Raw genomic sequence first — 22,997 nt, 5'->3', positions numbered from 1 at the left:
TTCCTCATGTTGTGACCCAACCATAAAATTATTTTCGTTGCTACTTCATAACTGTAATGTTGCTACTGTTATGAATCGTCATGTAAATATCTGATAGGCAGGATGGTCTTAGGCGACCCCTGTGAAAGGGTCGTTCGACCGCCAAAGGGGTCGTGACCCATAGCTTGAGAACCGCTGGTCTAGGATCTGATAAGACGAGTGAAGTGCACTTTGGATTCCTGGAGGGTATATGAGGGACTAGATAAATGGCTCCTTAAGTAATTGGGAGGAAGTTGAATTGAGTTACATATGGAAGTAATCATTGTCAAGAACAAGAAAAAAGATGTGACACCCCAGGAACACTTTGTAAACAGAATAGGAACAGTGTGTACACAACCTACCAGAACAGACGAAGCAAGTCCAAATGTACCCTCAGCGAGCACTAACTGAACGGGAAAATGAACACACCCTCTCTTGCTTTTCCATGTAGATTGGCTGTGGCCATTACGTAATCTGCTGCTGGCCGGCCTTACCATCTTCCTGGTTCTCTTTTGTGGTGACATTTCATTCTTAGAACTGATGATTGGGTAATTTTCATCTTCTCTCTTTGGTGAAGTACTTCTCACCCAGTGTTTGTGGGCCTTTCACTTTAATTGACCTTTTCCATCTGACCCTGCTCAGTTAGTTGTTTCCATGGCTGGTCCTCCTGGATCACCCTATCACCCTGCTGCATTCACATCACCCATGGCGTGCCAAATTCCACCCAACAGTTGGGGTTTTGCATAATTATATGGTAAATATGTGTCAACACACCCCTTCTATTATGAAATACTCTGTGATTAAAAGAGCACAGTGGTGAGTCATATGTGCCGTGTACTGACCTTACCCTCACATCTTAATTTTCTTTAATTAATATATTTTTATTTATTTCAGGGAGAAAGGGAGAGGGAGAGAGAGATAGAAACATCAATGATGAGAGAGAATCATCGATCCGCTGCCTCCTGCATGCCCCTTACCGGGGAATCGAGCCCACAACCTGGGCATGTGTGCTTGACTGGAATCGAACCTGGGGGCCCTTCAGTCTGCACGCCCACACTCTATCCACTGAGCCAAACCAGCCAGGGCCATCACATCTTCATTTCGTCTTCTTTCTCCGGACTGTCTCATGAACAAGGGCACCTGGAAGGGGACATGTCACCAGGACTGTGATCTATGGCTTGTGAGCACAGAGAGAAGGGCCATATGCGGCTCTTTGGCCTCTTCAGTGTGGCTCTTCTGCAAAATACCACATGCGCGCTTGAAACTTTGTGGCCCATGCACAGAAGTCGGTATTTTGTGGAAGAGCCAGTATTTTGTGGAAGAGCCTCACTCAAAGGGCCAAAGAGCCGCGTGTGGCTCGAGAGCCGCAGTTTGCCGACCACTGGGCTAGCGGAACAGCAGCCAATGATAGTTACGGGAGCAGCTAGGGCACAGCCAGGTGTCGGAACCAGGGCCCACTCTGGAGTGAGAAGAACACACCAACCCGTCGCCAGGACAGTGTCGTCAGGAATGATGTGATGTGTTCAGGACTGGACACAAGACCAGGTGGCAGTCCGCTGTCAGAGCAGGAGGAGGCAGGCCTGGGAACCAAAGGATGAGTACGAAGAGGATCAGAGGCCAGATGGACTTGGACGCCTGCACGTACTTTTCAACACACTGTGTCTAGAATCAGCCTTGTCAGAGTCCTTCACGTGCTCTTATTTCTGATGATGACAAGATGTATCTGGTCGCCCAGGCTTGAAATCCGAGAGTCTTGTTTGCTTCCCTTTATCTTTGCATCTAGCCACTTTCTAAGTTTCTGAAGATTCCACCTCCATGTGGACAAGCCTTGGGTTCAAACCAGGGCTCTTCCACACACGGGACCTAACATAGTCCCTTAACCTTTCAAGCTGACGTGTAAGATGACAATTAGAGGTGAGTAGGTACCACCTTATCAGCTCTCAGCCGGACTATTGCAGTGGCTTCCAGGTGGGGTTCCTCATCCACGTGAGCCTCGCGGTCTCCTCCAGCTTGAACTTCTGATGACAAAGCTCTGATCATGGCAGATCGCACCTCAGGAACCTTTACGGCATCTTCATTAACTGCGAATAAAGCCCCAAATTCCTATCCTGGTGTGGAGGACCCTCTACCATGTGGCGCCGCTTGCATTTCTAGCTTCGCTCCCTAACTGTCCCATCCCTATACTGTGTTCCAACCAAGTTGGACCATTTACTGTTTTTAGCACAGGCTCCTGTCTCAGTGGCCTTGCTCATATCTGAGCTTGTTCTTTATGCCTCTGAGATTCCCACACCTTCTCTGCTTCCCGGGCCCTGTCCAAATACTACCCCGGTTGCACCTCCCAGGGACCCGTCTCAGCCACAGGCCTCAGTAATGTCTTCCTCGGAGCTTCGGCTCCTTCTCTGAATTTCTGTCGTGTTTACTGCTTGATGCTCTGTGTTATTTTGGTCCGTGACTTGTTTAACTTCCTGTTCTCAGTCCTGGAGAGTTCTTCCTAAGCGCTCAGCAAATGCCTGGTCTGTGGTAGGCAGTTGGTAAATGTATTGTCAGTAAGCCAGGCAAGGGCATAGCAACAAGCTGATTAAGGGGTGACAGGTCCCTGGGAACTGAAAGGACAGGAAAGCCCCTGCATAACCTGGCTCAGGAGAGCTGATGCCAGCCAAGACCTTTTTATATGGTTCTTGCTAAGGTGTGAAGAGGCAAGGGAAATGCCCTGGTCGGGTAGCTCAGTTGGTGAGAGTGCCTTCCCTATATGCCAAGGTTGCAGGTTCGATCCCTGGCCAGGGCACATACAAGAATCAACCAATGAATGCATGACTAAGGGGAACAACAAATCAATTAGGGGGAAAGGGAGATCAGGGAACTCAATTGAGGGGCTGTTATATGCCAGTCACTCTGCAAGGCTTTTTACCATAAATTTTGCATGTGAATGCCCATCGGATCACATTCTTCCTTGGTGTTCTCCACTGGTGTCCTGTTACACTTATACAATCCATCTCCACACCCAGCCCTGTGGGATGCCCAAGTCTGGACCTTCTGAGACTAGACAAACCTTACCACCTCCTCACTTTTTCTCTTTCTCTTACCTTCCCTATTCCACCCCTTCATGAACGCACAGCCCGTGAATCCCAAAAGTAAGTCTTTCCTTTTCAGCCGTAAAGCTGACCTCATGGTGAGGATATTTTTTTCCATTGGTTTTTCACAGAGAGTGGAAGGGCAGGGGAGAAACAGAAAGGTCGGTGTGAGAGAGACACATTGATTGGTTGCCTCCTGCACGTGCCCCAACCAGCGCCAGGGATCGAGCCTGCAACCCAGGAACGAGCCCTGGACTGGAATTGAACCTGAGACCCTTCAGTCCATGGGCCAATGCTCTATAGGCTTTGAGCCAAACCGGCTAGGAGGGCATGGGCATTGTTCTTAACCCTGAGCCTCAGTTCTTTCATCTATAAAATGGGATCATACAGCACCTACTTCATTAGGTTATTGCAGGGAAGATCCACATAAAGCACTTAGCACAGTGCCGGAGTGTTTTCCATGTTGAATCATTAATAGTGATGCTATTTTTTTTTTTAAATATATATTTTTTTTATTGATTTTTTTTTACAGAGAGGAAGGAGAGGGATAGAGAGTCAGAAACATCGATGAGAGAGAAACATCGATCAGCTGCCTCCTGCACACTCCCTACTGGGGATGTGCCCGCAACCAAGGTACATGCCCTTGACCAGAATCAAACCCAGGACCCCTCAGTCTGCAGGCCGACGCTCCATCCACTGAGCCAAACCAGCCAGGGCGTGATGCTATTTTTTAAGATTTGGAGATCTTCAGGAAGATGATTTCCTCTCAGATGAGCTGAGCTTGAAGTGCCCAAGGGAGATGCCTTCGGCACTACCTAGGAGACAAGTGTGGGCGTGGGGCAGAGGGGGGCTCATGCGCTACTGCAGGATCCAGGATCCTGGCTCTGCCCCTGAGCTTGGCACCCTCTCTGACCCTTTCCTACATCTCAGAACTCTGCTTGAGCTTGTGAAACATGTCTCATCACCTGCAGACACTCGCTCATGCGCATGTACGGGGCTCAGGGCTGGAGGCCTGTTGTGCGTTTCCAGCCACCGGCTGCTGCGTGTGCTCGTGCTGGGTGTTCGCTGCTCGGGATGCGGGCTGAGCGGGCAGTGAGGTGAAGCCCAGCTGCCATCCGGGCATGTGAGGTCTCTGTGGAGGTTAAATCCCCTGTGGTCAGTGTACTTGTCTTTGATAGGGACTGTCTGCAGGGAACGTGACTCACGTGTTTTCTTTCTGACTGGGCGCAGGTCATCAACGCCGTGGTGCTGTTGATTCTGCTGAGCTCCCTGGCGGACCCCGGCCAGCGTCACTTCTCGAGTTCGGAACTGGGAGGTGACTTAGAGTTCATGGATGACGCCAGTAAGTACATCAGGTGGCAAGTGTAGACATTCTGGTATTTTCAAGGGCAGGGAATCCGGCTTCCTGTTCCTATTAAATTAAGTATTGATTCATGGGCCCATATGAACTGATATTTAACTTCCCATCGTTACAAATCAAATCAAATAAGTATTTGTGCGCTGCCCTCTGTGCTCTCAGTGTAGGAGTCTAAATAAGGATTCTTTTTCCTGTTTTCATCTTACGTTAACTTGCCCCTTTTAAAAACGAATTGCTTTGTCATCATCTTGTTACCCTGGCCTTTGGGTCTTTTAGGGAGGAGGCGGGATAAAGATAAATGGCAGGATGGAAGGTTAAAAGGCTAATGCAGGTCTGTCTGCTATTGTTTCAGTATTTATCTTTCTTCCAGGAGGTGATCATTCTCCGTCTGGAAACCATGTTGGTAGTTATTTGGTGGATTTGGGGCCTTTTTCTGATAAATAGAAGCATAAGCCAGGCACCCAGCTCTAAGGTCACAGAAATCTGAATATTTTATCATCACAGTCACGCTGTGTCCTTGCTGTGCCTAGTCCCAGACAGAAGGTCATGCAAATGTATTTCTCACTGGCTTTGAGAAATACATTTTAAATACATTTGGGGGGAAAAATTGTTGCTGGGCAAATAAGAGGGGAGGGAGAATGGATCAAGAAGCAGTTTTAGAGACTGGGAGTATTTGTTGACCATAAACAAATAGCCAGCTATTTCTCCAGCAAAATGGGTTTATTCCAGAATAACCAGGAATTGCAATTCAAGACATGGGGTCTAATGGTGAACCACCTCAGATCCAGAGAAAGGACATCAAAACATGTGAAAAGGAAATACAAGATAAAGGAAGTTTAATTAAAAAAAAAATCATTCAAATGACAGAGCAGGAAGAGCCTTACTCGGCGGTGCCCGCAGCCATGTGGAAAGCCCCAGCTGACCAAACTTTTTCTTTTTTTCCCTAATTTGCAGATTTTTTTCTAATTTTGCAGATTTGTCTTTCTAGTCGACTTTATTTGTATTTTATTCACTGGGTAGATGCATCTGATTAGGAAAAGATACCGCTCCATTTATTGGAGAAAGGATGGTCTTTTCAATAAATGGTTTATATAACATCTCATCCACCGCTTACTAGCTGGGCAGCCTTGGGCAAGTTTTCCTTTTTCTCTAAAATGAAGCTGTAATAATAGTACCTACCTTTTAAGGGTGCCATAAGGATTAAATGAAATAACAGTGCCTCGTTCACTGAGGAGAATGGGGAAAAGAGAAAGCAGACAACGTACATCCCACTATGCTCAGAGCTTTATGCAGGACGAGCATGCCACACTCATTGCTTCTCATGCAAACGGCAGCCCTGGAATGGGTGTGTGTACCCGGAGACGTTCCCTTTGCATTTAAGGCATTTAAAATGCATTCACGTCTACTCCCTCCCCTGGCTCTACAAGAATGCGATGAGGCATTCATGAAATTCCCGTGTAGGTACTTCTTTCCTCACTAGAGGGAAAAGGTACATTAATTTAGCGTTGAAATTATAACATAAACTATAAATATGTATGTATTCCAAAAGAAATCATGATCTTTTAGGTATTAGTCTGAGGCTATCCTAACCTTCATTTCTTTTTCTTTCTTGAATCAGATTTTCACTCTTATAAAAACCATTAGCGCCCAACCAGCGTGGCTCAGTGGTTGAGCATTGACCTATGAACCAGGAGGTCATGGTTCCATTCCTGGTCAGGGCACAAGCCGGGTTTCCGGCTTGATCCCCAGTAAGGGGCGTGCAGGAGGCAGCCAATCAGTGATACTCTCGCATCATTGATGTTTCTATCTCCCTCTCTGTTCCTCTCTGAAATCAATAAATATTTTTAAAAAATCGTTAGTGTTATAAATTTACTGCATTAAATCTGTAGAAAAAACTGAGGAACGTTCATTTTTTTAAGGTGGCAAATGGTCTTTGTTGACATGTCTGCATTTCTGTCCTAGCGTAGACTTCCACCCTGTGCTTCTGTTCTTAAACCTCCTGCTTAAAATGTTGAGGCTAAAGAGAGGATGGTTCTGCACTGGAATCCTTTCCTTTGGAGAAGTAACCTGTAGGAAGTCAGCAGCCTGGCTGGCTCAAGGTCACTATTCAAAGGTTAAATAAAAGCGGCATGTACAGTAGAAAGAGCCAGACATGGCAATCGTAAGAGCAGCGTTAGTCATCGTTCAGCTTTCTGTGCAACTGCTCTCAGCAAGTTACATAACCTCTGAGCCCTAGTTTCATAATCTGCTCTGTGGGAACAGTAACATGCCTGGGAGTCAGGGCGACTGAAGGAGATGTCCGGGAAATGGCTCAGAAACTGTCACACTGGACAGACCTTTCCTGCGTGTCATCAGTATAACAATTATTAAGGAGATATTTTATATTCTCTCCTTTTTTTTTTTTTTACTAATTCCTTGGAATCCGGAGTATATTTTAACCTTGCAGCACATCTCCATTCAGATGGACCTCATTCCAGATGCTCAGTGTCCGCATGTGGCTAGTAGCTACCATACGGGCTATCTGTCCTCTTCTCAGAGTTGAGGTTGTAGTTGTGAACAAGATGTAGAAAGCCTTTTCCCTCCCCAGGTTCTCCTCTAGCAGAGGGAGACAGACAACACACCACAAATGTGGGTACGATCACAGCGACATGCCATAAAGAAAATGCAGTAGTGATGTGGGCGTGCCTGGGAGGTGTTGCATCGAGCTGAGACCTGCCTGGTTCAGAAGGCAGAGCCAGCCCTGTGAAAATCTGAGTGACATTTCTTTCCGTCAGTGGGAGTGGCCTCAGGTGGGATGGGTGATCTTGTGTTTAATGAACCAAACGGCATGGCTGGATTGTAGAGAGCAAGAAAGTGGGGTGAGGTCTGAAGAGACTGGAGGAGTAGACGTGCTTTATTGTTTCTCGCTTGTTTTGTTAATCCTCACTTGAGGATATTTTTTTTCCATTGGTTTTTAGAGAGAGTGGAAGGGAGGGGTAGAGACCATGGGAAACACCGATGTGAGAGAGACTGGGCCTGGGGATCGAGCCTGCAATCGAGGTTCGTGCCCTTGACCAGAATCAAAGCCACAACCCTTCAGCCCAAAGGCCGAGACACTGTAACCACTGAGCCAAGCTGGCTGGGGCTAGACCTGCTTTAGAATAAGCAGAGACAGGAAGGCCATGATAAGAAACAGCTTTTATATTAAATGAGATGGGAAGCCAGTGGAGGGTTTTAATAGGGGCATGAGACACATGAGTGTATAAAATACAAGTTAGACACTACATATTTTAAAAAACAACAGCTATCATATAATTCAGTGGACCAGACATCCAACTTTTTAGATATATCTCTAACCAATATCGCTTTCCCATTTTTGAAATAAACTTATATGTAAACCAATCTCTCACCTACGGACATTTCTATGATTTAGGGAGAACATCTTTTGAGCCTCACTTTCCTTAACTCTCATCTTCTCAAATTCCAAAAGATCTCTGCTGCTTTACTTAGTATGAAGGGCCCTCACTTGTAATTGGTTTATAGACAAAGTGCCTTTGTGGAGAGACTAAAGAAATGCTTAAACAATGGATCTACTGATTTTTTTTTTTTTTTTTTTAACCTTTGGCAGACATGTGCATTGCTATCGCAATTTCTCTTCTCATGATCCTGATATGTGCAATGGCTACTTACGGAGCGTACAAGGTAAGCAGCTTTGCAGTCAGCGGAGACTTCGGGTGGCTCAGACACAAAGCCCACTCCCGGAGGGGACTGTGGCCATGTCGCCCTGGCCCAGTGTAAATTAAGTCTAGTGAACAGGAGGGCTTCGGGCCCGGGCCTGTTGGCTAGATGCCCTAGATGCCCCGTTGTTCCTGAGCTGCCTAACCAGAATTTCTTGCCAGGTGTGTTCAGCTCTGCCTCAACCCCCTGTAAGCCACTCATTCTCACTTCGGAAGTCTAATACCTCCTCCTCCCCCTTTTTTTGTCCAAAATGTGTCATAATACACCCAATGTTGTCTCAATTCCTCCCCATGAGCATGGATTAAAAGTTTGATTTTTTTTCCTGTTTAAAAAAAAAAAAAAGGAAAGAAGCAGGGCCTTTCCTCCATCCCTTGCATGTGTGATCCGTACAGCTGTCCGTAAGGAGTCCGATGCCATCACTCTCGGTTTTCTGAGCGGATCTTTGAGAGCCTAAGTCTCTCGTGAATATGGTGTCGTACTAGGAAAACCAATATAGTCTCAGAAATGTTCGCTGGATTTGGTCATTGACTCCCATTTGGCTTACCAGTTGCCCTTGTGGCCTGGCTTAGTGGATGCTATTTCTCCGTTTCCCTTCAGATTAAGAAACAAATCTCTCTGAATGAAAAGAAATCCTGTTTGGTGATTTTGAACGTGATGGGCATTAACGTCCTGTTTTTCTGTTTTCTACAGCGACGTGCTGCCTGGATCGTCCCTTTCTTCTGTTACCAGATCTTTGATTTTGCTCTGAGCGCCTTGGTTGCCATCACTGTGCTGGTTTATCCGAACTCCATTCAGGAGTACATACGACAGCTGGTATGTGGCCGCCCCCGGCACTGCATCTCTTCCTGAGGCAAACCTGGTTAAGTAGCAGATAAGAGATATCCGGATAGGCATGCACACATATTAATTTGTGGATTTTTTTTAAAGTCAGTATTGTAACTTTTTTTTTTTTTTTAATATATTTTATTGATTCTTTACAGAGAGGAAGGGAGAGAGATAGAGAGTTAGAAACATCGATGAGAGAGAAACATCAATCAGCTGCCTCCTGCACATCTCCTACTTGGGGATGTGCCCGCAACCCAGGTACATGCCCTTGACCGGAATCGAACCTGGGACCTTTCAGTCTGTAGGCCAACGCTCTATCCACTGAGCCAAACCGGTTTCACCCAGTATTGTAACTTTTTAAAAATATGTATTTTTATTGATTTCAGAGAGGAAGGGAGGAGAGAGAGAGAGAAACATCAATGATTAGAATCATTGATTGCTGCCTCCTGCATGCCCTCCACTGGGGATTGATCCCGCAACCCGGGCATATGCCCTCGACCAGAATCGAACCCAGGACCCTTCAGTCCACACTCTATCCACTGAGCCAAATCGGCTAGGGCTAATTTGTGGATTTTTAAAAAAAAATATTTTATTGATTTTTTTACAGAGAGGAAGGGAGCGGGATAGAGAGTTAGAAACATCGATGAGAGAGAAACATCGATCAGCTGCCTCCTGCACACCCCCACTGGGGATGTGCCCGCAACCAAGGTACATGCCCTGGACCGGAATCGAACCTGGGACCTTTCAGTTCGCAGGCCGACGCTCTATCTATCCACTGAGCCAAACCGGTTAGGGCTAATTTGTGGATTTTTAACTTGCATCTGAGTTAGTGACTAGACGTTTTTTGATGTTACCACGGAGATAAGAGTTTTGGTTTGTTAGAGCACTCTTTGGAAAACCAACCTCCTGACATAAGTTGGTGGCTGAGGTGATGGTATTAGATGCACCTCCCTAACTTATAAGCTGGTTGCTAATTGTTCTATTTTTGTGAAATGTAATTTGCTCAGTTAGCAGCAAAGGGTAGCTTTTTGCCTCAGCTGCCGTACGGGAAAGTGGGACTCGGCTACATGCTGCGTCCCAGACATATGTGGCCACAGAGCTCTTTCTTCCCCCAGCAGTTTTTTAGACCGGTTTTCTGCATGTCCTTTGTAACCATTATGCAAATATTGAGGGTTGGGTTTTGAGAAGTTTGGGGGGGGTGTGAGAATAGAATACTTCTGCCTTTTACTTTTTTTTAAAAAATGTTTTTATTGATTTTTAGAGGGAGAGGAAGAAGGGAGAGGGATAGAGAGATAGAAATATCATTAATCAGCTGCCTCCTGCACGCCCCCTACTGGGGATCGAGCCCATAACCCGGGCATGTGCCCTGACCAGGAATCGAACCAGCGACCTCTTGGTTCATAGTTTGACACTCAACCCCTGAGCCATGGCTGCTGGGCTGTTTTTTTAATTATTATTTATTAATTATTGTATTATTTTCCATACAGGCAGCCTTTTTTTGCCCCACCTTGTGTATGACCCACAGGTTGTACAGAATCCTCTGTCTTGAAGGAGGTGTATGTTTACTCAGGAATGATGATCTGGTGCTGGGGTCCGGACATCCCCCTTGGAAGTTGTGGAGGGAGCCTGATCTCCACGAGCCTGCCACATGCGGGCCTGGGAAGGGGGGTGCTGAGTCTATTGTGTGCTCCAGCCCATCCCTTGGCAGAGATTTATAAATAGGACCGGAGAGCCTCATGGGTAGGCCAGCGTTCAGAGCACTGCGGATACTGCCTAGACTTCCTGCTGTGCCCACAGGGCTCAGTCACTCGGTACTCATTCTAGAGCCGCTAGTAGTAAAATGACAATATTGTTCATGCTGACAGGAGTTGTAATAGCAGCTGTAAAAAAAAAAACCCATCTACTTCTATTTGTAATTACAAACCAAATGAAACAAGTGAGGACGTTCTACTTAGAGATCCGCCTGGGCTGAAAGAGTGAGGCCTACAGACGGTCTCGGTGCCTGGGAGACAGTAATGAGAGGACAGTCGAAGAGCCACCGATTCGGAGGCCTTGTTGACACGTTGAGAAATAATGAGTCCGAGAGACGGTTGTCTGAGGAGGTGGGGGAAAGCACCCACTCACGCCTTTTCTGTTTACGTGGCGTCTTGTGAAACGTCGCTGAAACGAGCCGTGTGCGTGAGTTTGTGGGTCTCAGCTGGACTCAGACACCCCGTCACTTTTCTGGGGGGATGAGCGTAAAGTCTTTATGGAAAAGGGTCCCATGCTTCCGCTTTCATCCTTTTTTACGAGACACAGAAACCATATGATTTCATGTTCTCTGTGAACAGCAGCTGGTTTTATTCTTACCCCTTACGCTAAGGACTCCGAAACCCTTTCAGGCTCCCAGGGAAGGGACCCGTTTCACGGGCCGATCACCAAGAATGACTTAGGTTTTATTTCTTACATGTTTTGCCCACAGTGAAAGGAGAGTCTGAACATCACTGAGTGGTGCTCACCCTCGGGAGGTGGAGCCAAGCCTGGTGCGGGAGTGGGGGGGGTGGGAGTGGGGGGGTGGGGAGGGGTTACGAGTTTTCTCTGGATCCTTCCTTAACATTTGGGAGGACTCTCTTGTGCCTCAGGGTATGGCTAATATGGAGTCCAAATACATAGCCCTGGCCGGTGAAGCGATGAGAGGCCGCAGTGCACTGGGCAGCCTTCCCGCACCCTTTCCTCAGCCAGTTAAACGCTGGGCTTGGCTCAGTGCCGGCAGGTGTTTCATGGCAAAGCTCTGTCTGTCTCCACACACACACACACACACACACACACACCCCGCCCCCCGCCACCCAGAGCAGCAGATTTTACTCTTCCTGAAAACTTTCCTTTGACCTGGTGGTTAATCAGTTAATCAGTGGAACTTGATTATTCTTAGCAAAGATTCTGCTCTTTGAGGAAAGTAGCATCAATAAAAATGGTCTCTATAAAGAAGATACCAACTTTATTTTATTTATTTTTAAATACGTTTTTCCTTTATTTCCGAGAAGAAGGGAGAGGGAGAGAGAGAGGCAAACATCAATGACGAGAGAGACTCATTGATCGCCTCCCTCCTACACACCCCCTCCTGGGGATCGAGCCCACCTTCTGGGCATGTGCCCCGACTGGGATTTGAACCATGACCTCCTGGTTCATAGGTTGACGTTCAACCACTGAGCCACACTGACTGGGCAAGAAGACTAATTTTAATAGTTTTTTCCCCTTTGCCCTGCACAAGCTCTTGAGTCAGAATGGTCCAGAATTTGCAGGCAAATCCAAGTATCAGAGGTGTGTAAAGACTACTACCTTTCAGCTTTTTGTATAGTAGGAGGGCACAGGTATGTTTTCAGGTCTCAGGAATCTTCCTCTGATTGTTCTTTTTGAGAGTTATTGCCTGAATTATGAGCGGACTAGCCTCTGCTTACCACATCGTTTGTAGCTTTTCATTCGGAGAAGTAAAGTAGGCTAGACATTCTAGGGGTCTTTAATAGCTACCTGCCCTCACTGTTTTCATAAGCACATGTGATTAATGCCTAGGGAATATAATCCTGAGTGATTAATGCGTTTTGCTAATGAGGCACTTTCCTTTTTGCAGCCTCCTAATTTTCCCTACAAAGAGGATGCCATGTCAGTGAATTCTACCTGTTTGGTCCTTGTTGTTCTTCTGTTTATCAGCATTCTCTTGGCTTTCAAGGTAAGAATAAAGATTTTACTTCTTGCCTATTGTTAAACGTATTCATGAATGCCACAGAAGTACACAGACTTCAGTCAGCTCATTCTCTTGCTTAGATATCTGAACTGCTTTTGGATTTCCTGACATTCTGTTCCTTCTCTTATCTGCATGAGATAAACACTCACCAAACTTCCATAGGCCCGTCCAGTCAAGGGTTATTCCAAAATCTTAGGATGAGAAAAAATTAATGTAATGTCATTCATTTTGTAATATCCTATATAATAAAAGCCTAATATGCAAATCGGCCGAATGCAGAAAGACCCGAGGAACAACTGGTTGGTTGCTATGACGCGCACTGACCACCAGGGAGCAGACGCTCAACGCAGGAGCTGCCCACAGGCCCCAGGCCAGCCAAGGCAGGTGTGAGCAGGCCGCTTCCCCCCCCCCATCACCCTGCTGGTCACACCACAGATGGGTCCTGATTGCCGGCCAGGCCTAGTGACCCTACCCATGCATGAATTTCATGCACCTGGTCTCTGGTATATTATATGCTGCAACATTTATTTCAGGGTTTTTAATTTGTTTTTAAAATGCAATATATTCTGAACATCATTGTTTAACAGTCTATTATATCACCTTATCATTATTTAATAAATTACTTATTGTTGGACATTGAGACAGTTTCTACTTTTTCAGTTATTAATATTGCTACAATGAATGCATTTAAATGCATCTTTTGTATAGTTAGGCGTTCCTCAAGATGCAGTTCGTAAAATTAGAGGGAATGCATAATTCGAAGGCTTTTGACAGGCTGCCAAATTGACCTCCACAGAAGTTGGATGACAGTACTCCTAACAGCAGTGTTCCTCATTTGTTTTCATCTTGTAAACCTGATAATAGACACATCACTATAATTTATTCATGTGTGCTACTAATAAGTAGAAAATTCTCAGTTTATTGTTGGACTTTGAACTTTTAATTCTTAATATCATAAAAATTACCCAATTCAAAAAAATCAAACCTTAGGAAGCTGCATTTAGGGAGAAAAATCATTTTTAAATAGGTAATATGATGAAGTGGCTCATTCAAAGAAAAGGATTCATTGAAAATCATTTAGGTCTACATTTCCCCTTACAAAACAAGAGTATTTTGATATTGCATGTGTAGTTTAGTAGTCAAAGATTTGGGTGCATTTTATGCACAGATGTTGAGGCTTACTGCTTCTGCAGCTCCTCCCCTCCTCTTCCCCAACTTCCTGGCTGCTCTGTGAACCCCAACTACTGTCCTTGGCCACCCGACCACCCAGGCTGCATGTAGATATGGCAGGGCCCCAGGCCAAAGGCCACAGACTCTCAAATCCCACTTAGTGCCTTTGTCTTTGAAGGGTAGATTCCCTGTAGCTTCTGCCTGGTATTGGTGCCTTTCCCTTGCTTTCACATTGTGTGTGTGTGTGTGTGTGTGTGCGTGTGTGCGTGCGTGCGTGTGTGCATGTGTGTGTGCGTGCGTGTGTGTGTGTTTCTGGCGCTATCAGTTTTACCTGCAAGAAGGTTCATCTGACAAGCTACTCTCTGCCATTACCAGAGGCTCAGAGGCTGGAGCCTCCCAGTGCTCTTAAGAAAGGCATTTTCATTTTGTAGGCATTTTCATTTATTTTGAAAATGCTGCTTACTTGAGATTTTGCGTCAGAGCACCCAGATTTACCTCCTATCACTGCTATTTCCAACTGTGACCATGGCCTTGGTGTCTTCATTTATCAAATAGCAGTGGTAGTTCAGAAAACAATCTGTAGGGGACTGTGAGGTTTAAGTGAGGGAACGCACATAAGGCAAGATCCATTGTTCCTTCATTTATTCAGTAACTATTTATGAAGGGTCTCCTATGTGGTTTCACATAGGAATATACCTAGGAGTGTCCCCGATTAGTGGCTTCACGACCTACTTTTCTCTGTTACTCATCAGTAAGGTTTGTCACCACTCCAGTTCCCCGGGAGTCGACACCAGCACACGACGTTTGCACTTGGTCCTAGGACAGTAGAGGGAGCTATGCTTACCTCCTAGCTCTGCAAATAGGTGATGGACAGAAGTAGTCAGTGCAGGTTTATTTGGGAAGTCCACTAAATTCTCTTCCAGGTTACAGAAATGTCAAATAAGAAATAAAGTCACTGAAATAGTTATTGGGTTTTTAGAGACAGTAGACCCAAAGTTTCCCATTGGAGTGTTTATTGAGTGAATGCTGACTGGGAATTTGGGAGCAATAAATGTGTTTGGCAATGGCTACTACCTTTTCTTTGAATTTCTTGTTCTGCTCTCAGCCCCTCTCTACTTCCACCACCTACAGAGGTGGTGTGATAGAAAAAGGCTAGCATAGCACCCTTTGCCAGAAAGGTAGTGTACCCAATATTTGTAATTTTAAAGTCTTTTTGGTGTAGAAGAGTCAACATAATGCGTTTATAATTTATGTACATAAAGGTTTTGTAATGTGGCTTTATCTATGGTAACATTTGACATTGTCTGAAATTTGAAAACTAAAGATCATATAATCACTGCTACTTCCAGGGTTACTTGATTAGCTGCGTTTGGAACTGCTACCGGTACATCAACGGCAGGAACAATTCCGACGTCCTGGTGTATGTTACCAGCAATGACAGCACGGTAGGTGCCACGGTTACCGCGGGGGTCCCTACATGTCTGAGGGTTTCCACATGTTTCTAGCGTTGGCTCCGTTTTCACAGTTGTTGAAACATTATCATGAACTGCTTAGTCACGAGAGGATTGATAGTTGAACGAAATGTTTCATTTTCCTTAAAGTATATTAAAATTCAGATCACTCAACTTCTGGTTTATTTTAAAAACCATTACAGATAGAAAATACATGTACCTTCTCCATGTTTATGTATCTTAAACCTGAGTTATTAAACCATTGTATATAAATAATCCTGCATAGTATGACTACGTTATCTCACTTAACATATGAAATAAAAACCTAGAAAAGTGGTATGATAGGTGGGGAGATCAGAATGGCAGAGTTACTATGCCTTTAAAACTTGCCCTGCATAGGGAAACCTCCGTAAAAGAATTTACGTGATCTCTGTTCTGGTAATAGTTGTGCCTCTCAAATATGATTTTTGGAGCACGTGTCTTCTCTGGAAGAGTCCCGGAAATCATTTGCACTTTATGTAATTTATTTTACACTGACCGCTCACGGTAAGATAAAAAAGTGTGAGTCCTCCAGGTGTTAACGTCCTGTGTGTCCATCGCCTTTGCACTGAGCACAGCGCCTGGCGCCATGATCTGTACAGGTACGAGCTCAAGGAGTAGCTAATGAAAAGGATGGGGCTGAGCATGTCGCGAGGGGGGTGCGGGGCGGGGGGTGCGGGGGTGGAGATGGGTACTATTGCAGGGGATAGAATGATCAGGACAGAAGAAGGGTAAATATGAATGGCAGGCCAACTCTAAAGTAGAATAGAGTTTTATATTTTGCTTTGTTTTTTGAGTTCTGTAACCTGTCCCTGCCTTTATTTTCCTGTGTATAACATGGGAAGAAAACAATTTCAGACTTTATGTCAAATACAGAAGCAAGCTGATGTTGCTGAGAACTCTGGGCTTTCTGAAAGCATGTTATTCTCGAATAGTTTCCTTAAGTACTCACCAAGCATTTGTTGAGTTGAATCAAATATGCATGGGCAGAGGTTTAAGAAGAGGTTTTGCCTTGAACAGAGGCACAAAACCCAGCGTGCCCAGGTGCTGAGGGACCCTTTCCGGGGTCTGCAGGATGCTATGCACTGATTACAGTAAACACATGTTCGACTCAGCTTCCTGAAGCATTTTGCTTGAATCAGTAAGTTTCTTTAAAGAAATGACTTTAATTCAAAGTCATTATAATTTTGATAAAATTGCTAGCTTAAGAGAATTTTTTCCTTCCAAGTTTCTGGGTTTTTATTTTATCTATAAGTCTCTCTCTCTCTCTCTCTCTCTCTCTCTCTCTCTCTCTTTTTTCTTTTCTTTTAAATCTGTATACACATATTGTCCTGCTTGACTAATGAAAAGTCTAAACAAAGTGTGAGATTTTTGAGTTTGAGGAACCAATGAAGTTACTAAACAGGCAAGATATATCAGAAACTTTCCCTCAATATCGTGGTGGGTAGGACTTAAAAAGCTATACTATTTTTAGAGGAAACTTGTTTTTCTCCATTTGAAAGATTCATAATTAGATATGGAGGAACAGTTAAGTTTCATGTAGGCCAACATCAACTCAAAATCGTTGTGCATTTCAACGGGACATCCCCAGCTCTTCTAATAATAGACCTCTTTCCTCAGAAAGGCTTGGCAGTATCTTGTAGTAAGGAGGATGGGGGGCCATGGACTCATGCCAGCTCCGGTTGCTCCCTGGTGTGCTGGCATGAGACGCTGGGGGATTGCTTGAGGGTTATTGTTGGTCATTATCTCCCCAGTCATTCTGTATCAACTTGCCCTTTTTAAGGAAACTGAGTTGCTGCTGATAATGTGACTACTTTGTCAAAGTTCTCAGTGAGCCTTTTTATTTTTTTTTGAAGAGTGGTATTCCTGGGAAAGGAAGATTTATCATGTCTCATAACTCAATTGCATTGATTGTTTACTCCAAAATATAGGGATAGGTCACTACCTGAAGTCTCAGCTCTCTGACAGTATTTTAAAATGTTTAAAAAAAAACACAGAATGGTATTGTGGTTATTTATTTTTAAAAAAAATATATATTTTATTGATTTTTTACAGAGAGGAAGGGAAAGGGATAGAGAGTTAGAAACATCGATGAGAGAGAAGCATTGATCAGCTGCCTCCTGCACACCTCCTACTGGGGATGTGCCTGCAACCAAGGTACATGCCCTTGACCGGAATCGAACCCGGGTCTCTTCAGTCCCCAGGCCGACACTCTATCCAGTAAGCCAAACCGGCCAGGGCTGTGGTTATTTTTTAAGCATACTTCTATATAAAATAATTTTTATATGAGGTAATTTCTTAACATCATAAAATACCCAGTAAGTGCTCAGATTCCCAATTGTCTCGTAAATGTCATATTTTTCTAGCAGTTTCTTTGAAACAGAACCTATGGCTCAATACAGGGGGTGGGTAAAAGTAGGTTCACAGTTGTGAGTCTGTGGAAGTTGATTCTTGTATTGTTATTTACTAATTATTATAGTAACTTTCCATACAAACAACTTACTTTTGCCCACCCCTGTATGTATTTTAAGTCTCTGTAAATTTTTTGTTAAAGAAATTGGTTTGTCCTGCAGACTAGATTTTTCTGATTGTAGTCCTTTGACTTTCCAGTAAGTTAGATATAGAGCAGTGGTTCTCAACCTTCCTAATGCCGCGACCCTTTAATTCAGTTCCTCATGTTGTGGTGACCCCCAATTTCATTGTTACAAATTGAACATAATTAAAGCATAGTGATTAATCACAAAAACAATATGTAAAAACAAAAAACAAAAAAAACAATATGTAATTATATATGTGTTTTCCGATGGTCTTAGGCGACCCCTGTGAAAGGGTCCTTTGACCACCAAAGGGGTCGCGACCCACAGGTTGAGAACCGCTGCTCTAGAGGCTTCCCTATTCCTATTCCCACTTTTCCCCCCAAGATTACTTCACAGTTGATTATTTGTTCTTCCACCAGGAGGCATATGATACCTGGTTGATGCTGTCTTTCTGGGATGTCAGCAGCCATTGCATCCTAATGCCTAGGTTCATTGGTTCTTTAGGGGTTATATTACTATGACATTCTATCATTCTTCTTTTCACTTATTACTGGGAATGTTTATAGGGAGAAACTTTCCCTCCTGTACCAATTGGCTACGCAGTTGTATTTGTGCCATCGATAAATACACTTAGCTTTGTTCTTGTTTATCAGTTTTCAGAATGATAAGTTGGTTCATTATTCTCTAGTGGTAACCAGTGAGGAGCAGGGTTTTTTGTTTGTTTTTGTGAAGTGTGTTTTCCCTCAAAAGGTTTCTTTTTAAAAAATATATTTTTTTTATTGATTTCAGAGAGGAAGGGAGAGGGAGAGAAACATTAATGATGAGAGAAGCATTCATTGGCTGCCTCCTGCACGCCCCCTGCTGGGGATGGGCCTGCAACCCAGGCATGTGCCTTGACCAGGAATTGAACCATGACCTCCTGATTCATAGGTGGACACATGGGCCGGGCATGAAGTAATAAATAAACTCATAAAAAGAGGCCTATTATTATAAGAGCCAGCTGCAGAAGTACAACTGTTTTGATAAACTTTATCAGTAAGCCTAAATAATTATTATTGATACTTTCAAAGGGGGGAAATGAAAGCTTTCTCTTAGAACTTGGTACATTAGAGTTGCTCAAATTGTACCACGATTAGCCGTTTGGAGCCTCTTCGGGTTGGAGCCTGGAACTTTGGACACAGTCTTTGGTAGCGCCTTGCTGTCTGGTAAGACAAGGTGTTCTACGCTCGTCTTGCGCGTTGCCTGCCCAGACACGGAATCAGCCATTTCTCCAAGGAGCGCAGCTTCCTTTTGCTGGAGACCACTGTCTGGGGTTGCAGGGTGGGAGGACAGATTTCTTTTTTTGAAGCAGGGCTCTTCGTGTTTGAAGACTGATTTAACTGGAACTAAATGGAGGCGTTAATATAAACATACCGGGGCCTCACTCTGAGATCTAAGGGGGTTGAAATGATGGAGTCCTGTCATTTTCCCTGTCTGCATAGCTATATTAAGATCCTCGTAGTGTGTTATGTACGCTTATCTTTTGTCCGGGTCTTTTTTGGGAATCTTCACAGACACAGTAACATGTTGTGTCTTTCACTTCCTGTCAGATAGGCCAGATGGCTTTTCTCCCAGATTAAACAGTCTCAGGGTGACCTCTGTGGGGAGATCCCAGGGCTCTGGTTGGTAGACAATAAGTGTGCCCCCCCCCTTTTTTTTCTATAAAACAATACACATTATTGACCAGATATATACTTTCCTAAATACTACTCAGGGAGACTAGATAAAGAGTAATTTAATTAGATATTGGAGATCATGCTGTGGGTTACTCTTTCCTCTAGTTTCCCAACCAAATCAAAGCAAAAAAAAAAAAAAAACAAAAAACCTTTAAAAGAAATGCCTAAGATAAAAAGGTCACTAACTCTTCTCGGTCTTAGTGCCTAGGGCAGCCGTGGGCAAACTACGGCCCGCGGGCCGGATCCGGCCCGTTTGAAATGAATAAAACTTAAAAAAAAAAAGACCGTACCCTTTTATGTAATGATGTTTACTTTGAGTTTATATTAGTTCACACAAACACTCCATCCATGCTTTTGTTCCGGCCCTCCGGTCCAGTTTAAGAACCCATTGTGGCCCTCGAGTCAAAAAGTTTGCCCACCCCTGAGCTAGTGTCATGTATCACAGATGTTGCCTTGACACTTTAAACTATGCTGAGGGTTTCTTTGAGTGACTGAAGGACACGGTTGGGTACCCGAGGCAGGTGCACCCTTCCTTTCAGAATATGGTTGTAGACTTGACATTCGGAAACTCGCCCTCTATTTTTATTGTTTTACTTTAAAACACACACAGGACTTGACTTCTTATTTATCTTAAGTGTCCAGAATAAGAGTTCATATTGAATTTGGCCTGGTTCAACCCAGAAAACTTCTCCCCACCCTTCACCCCCACCCCACACGTGCTGGGTCCCCAGCCTTGCAGAGGGGACCCCTCTGTTCTTGCCTTGAGTACCTCACTCAGCAGTAATGTCCCTTAGAGTTCTGTCACACACCCCCACACCCCCCACCCCCCTTAGCTTTTTCCCCTCCAATGCCCGGTTAATCATTCTTTATGAAACTCTCTCTTTTTAAATGACTGGGTGGTTTCTGGCCCTGGATTGGACCCTAACCGGTATAGATGCTTAGAATGCCAGACTCCATTTCCCCACCAAATGAACCATACAGGTCCTCCAGGGCCAGCCTAGATGACGCTCCCCCCAGCGTGTGAGTTCCTCTGTTGGGTGCTGGCCCAGCTGCGGTTACGACAGACAGGGTTCAGCTCAAGAGGAGCATGAGGACTAGAAGAGCAGGATAAGTGGTCAGCGGGTTGAGTAGAGAGAAGGGTGTGTGTGTGGTGGGGGGCTGGGGAGGGCGGATAGGGTGGTAGTGGTGGTGGGGGGTGTAGGGATGACAAAAACTTAAAAAGAATGTTTTAGTGTGTGTCTAGAAGTCAAAGGATAGATAATTGAAAATTCATGACATTGATAAACATTAACCACTTTAATGTCCATAATAGAAAAAGTAACAGGACATGGTTTGGTTTTGTTCCTTTGTGAATATTCTTTCTCTTTCGACAAAGTACTTGAAGTGGGTGACACTTTACGTTCACCTCATCACTGAATTCCCAAGGACAGGAACTGTATTTTATTTTAATTATCTTGCACCTACACTGCCTGTCACATAGTAGGTACATAGTAAATATTAGTTGACTGATTAAAAGGCTAATTACATTGAGTCGATATCATGTGTTTTGTTTTCTACTCCAAGAAAGCCAGAATCAGCTGATGTTTTCTTATGCTGACAGTTCATAAACAATTACATGTGGTGGTTTTCATACTGGACATGTAAACAGAGGTTATCGATCAGTTTACTGTTTGTGTTTCTCCCGCCATTTACAGGTGCCATCTTGCCACTTCAGGTGTGTGTTAGGGACGTTATAGCGCTCCTTCTCAAGGGCCCTCATTTTACAGACGTGGAAATTGGGAATAAGTGACCCACCCAAGACCACACCGAGAAAGTGTGGCTGAGCCAGGCTTTGAGTCCAGTGACCCCCTGGCCCTGCGTGCTCCACTCTGCTGTCCGATCTCACACGCGTGGCTCCCGGGGTCACTCGGGCGCCTGCCCTGCTTGTGTGCCCACAGACGTAACCCCCGGAGCCTTTTCCCTCTCAGAGCCACCACTGCCTCCTGCCCGTCCTAGACACACAGCCTCGCACCCTCCAGGCACCGTGGCGTCCAGGCCCGTGTGAGCAGGGCTTGGAAATCTCTGAAAGGGCCACACGTCTCTTCCCATTTGCTTCTTTAAAGATGCAAAAAGGCTCACCCTGGCCCGGTAGCTCAGTTGGTTCGAGTGTCATCCCCATACACCAAGGTTGTGGGTTTGATTTCTGGTCAGAACACATACGAGAATCAAGCACTGAATGCATAAATAAGTGAACAAGTAATCGATGTGTCTCTTGATCCCTTCCTCTCTCTCTGTAAAATCAATAAATAAAACTTAAAAAGGATTCAGAAATCTCATCAAAGTCTGGCCACCTGCTGGAAAATTGAAATTGGTCCAGGTTATGGGAAACATTTCATTACATAAAAGTTCAATGGAAGTTAAAGCTCAGGAGAACCTATGTGCACTTTTCAACACGGACCCTCAGCTTCTCTCTTTCTCCTTAGGTGCTGTTACCCCCGTACGATGATGCCACTGTGACCGGCGCAGCCAAGGAGCCGCCGCCCCCTTACGTGTCTGCCTGAGCCTGACGGTGGGCGGAGCAGAGCAGAGCGTGGCTTTGCAGACATCGAGGCATCAGTTCTTTCTCTTCTGAGATGCGCTCTCCGAGTTATTTGTTGCTGAGATGTTGCAACTTAAATTTTTAGTGTTAAGTTGAAACCCTCTGTATTTTTAAACGTATGCTTTAGCTAGAGCACTGTGATAGGTTAGCTTCCCCGGATGCCCTGGGCGCCGATTCCCGGCAGTCTGGGTGGACTTGAGGCAGAGAAGTCTGGTTTTGTACCCCTAGGCCCCAAGTTGGGGGGATTCATCACATTTTTTTCCTCTCTGTTTCCTCTGTCTCTTTCAAAAGTATCAAATAAAATCAAAATGAAACAATACTTTTCTTAAGCCTCTCCGGTGTGTGGAAGAAACCCTTGAGAGAGCAGGGCTGTTAATGGTGAATCGGTGCTCCAGTTAGGGAAATAGGAGTCCATTAGTGTGTCTAAATAAAACAGGAATTTCCTTAAGAGCCTTGATGGCATCAATTCAGGGACCATTGGATTTGTCCATGGGCTAAATTGAGACTCTGACAATCCCCGACAGTGAGAGAGCAGCCACGGCACATGGCTGTTCCGGGCACCCCGGGTCTGCGGTCATGGAGGGGCATGTCTCGTCCGAGTTACGGGGTGAACCGATGTGTTAGGCGCTGCACGGCACCCCGCGCTCCCTTTCTCCAGGTATCCTATCCCCGCCAGGCCCTCTCACTGCGTGGTCTGGCCTGGCCTGCCTCCTGGATGTCCATCTCACTTTGTCAGGAGGCACTGCTGGTAGGTACTTACCTGATCCTATAAAAAGGTTTCTTCTCTTCCTGCAAGGC

At 45.0% G+C, this 22,997-nt stretch overlaps 1 protein-coding gene across 1 annotated transcript in view; it reads left to right on the top strand.

Moving 5' to 3' along the window:
* Window positions 1-22,518, top strand: part of LAPTM4B (lysosomal protein transmembrane 4 beta) — a 39,451-nt gene extending 16,933 nt beyond the window's left edge. The window contains exons 2-7 of the mRNA XM_070392080.1: window positions 4,320-4,431; window positions 8,054-8,127; window positions 8,854-8,976; window positions 12,596-12,694; window positions 15,229-15,324; window positions 22,084-22,518. Of these exons, the coding sequence (XP_070248181.1) occupies window positions 4,320-4,431; window positions 8,054-8,127; window positions 8,854-8,976; window positions 12,596-12,694; window positions 15,229-15,324; window positions 22,084-22,161 (582 nt within the window). The 3' untranslated portion in view covers window positions 22,162-22,518. The remainder of the gene's footprint in view (window positions 1-4,319; window positions 4,432-8,053; window positions 8,128-8,853; window positions 8,977-12,595; window positions 12,695-15,228; window positions 15,325-22,083) is intronic.
* Window positions 22,519-22,997: the final 479 nt, after the last annotated feature.

This window comes from Myotis yumanensis, unplaced genomic scaffold, assembly GCF_028538775.1.
Source record: "Myotis yumanensis isolate MYYU_CA2020_CCGP unplaced genomic scaffold, mMyoYum1.0.hap1 SCAF_15, whole genome shotgun sequence".
In the NCBI taxonomy this organism is placed as follows: Eukaryota; Metazoa; Chordata; class Mammalia; order Chiroptera; family Vespertilionidae; genus Myotis; species Myotis yumanensis.
Note: the sequence above shows the minus strand (reverse complement) of the source record. Positions and strands in the feature narration are given on the sequence as shown.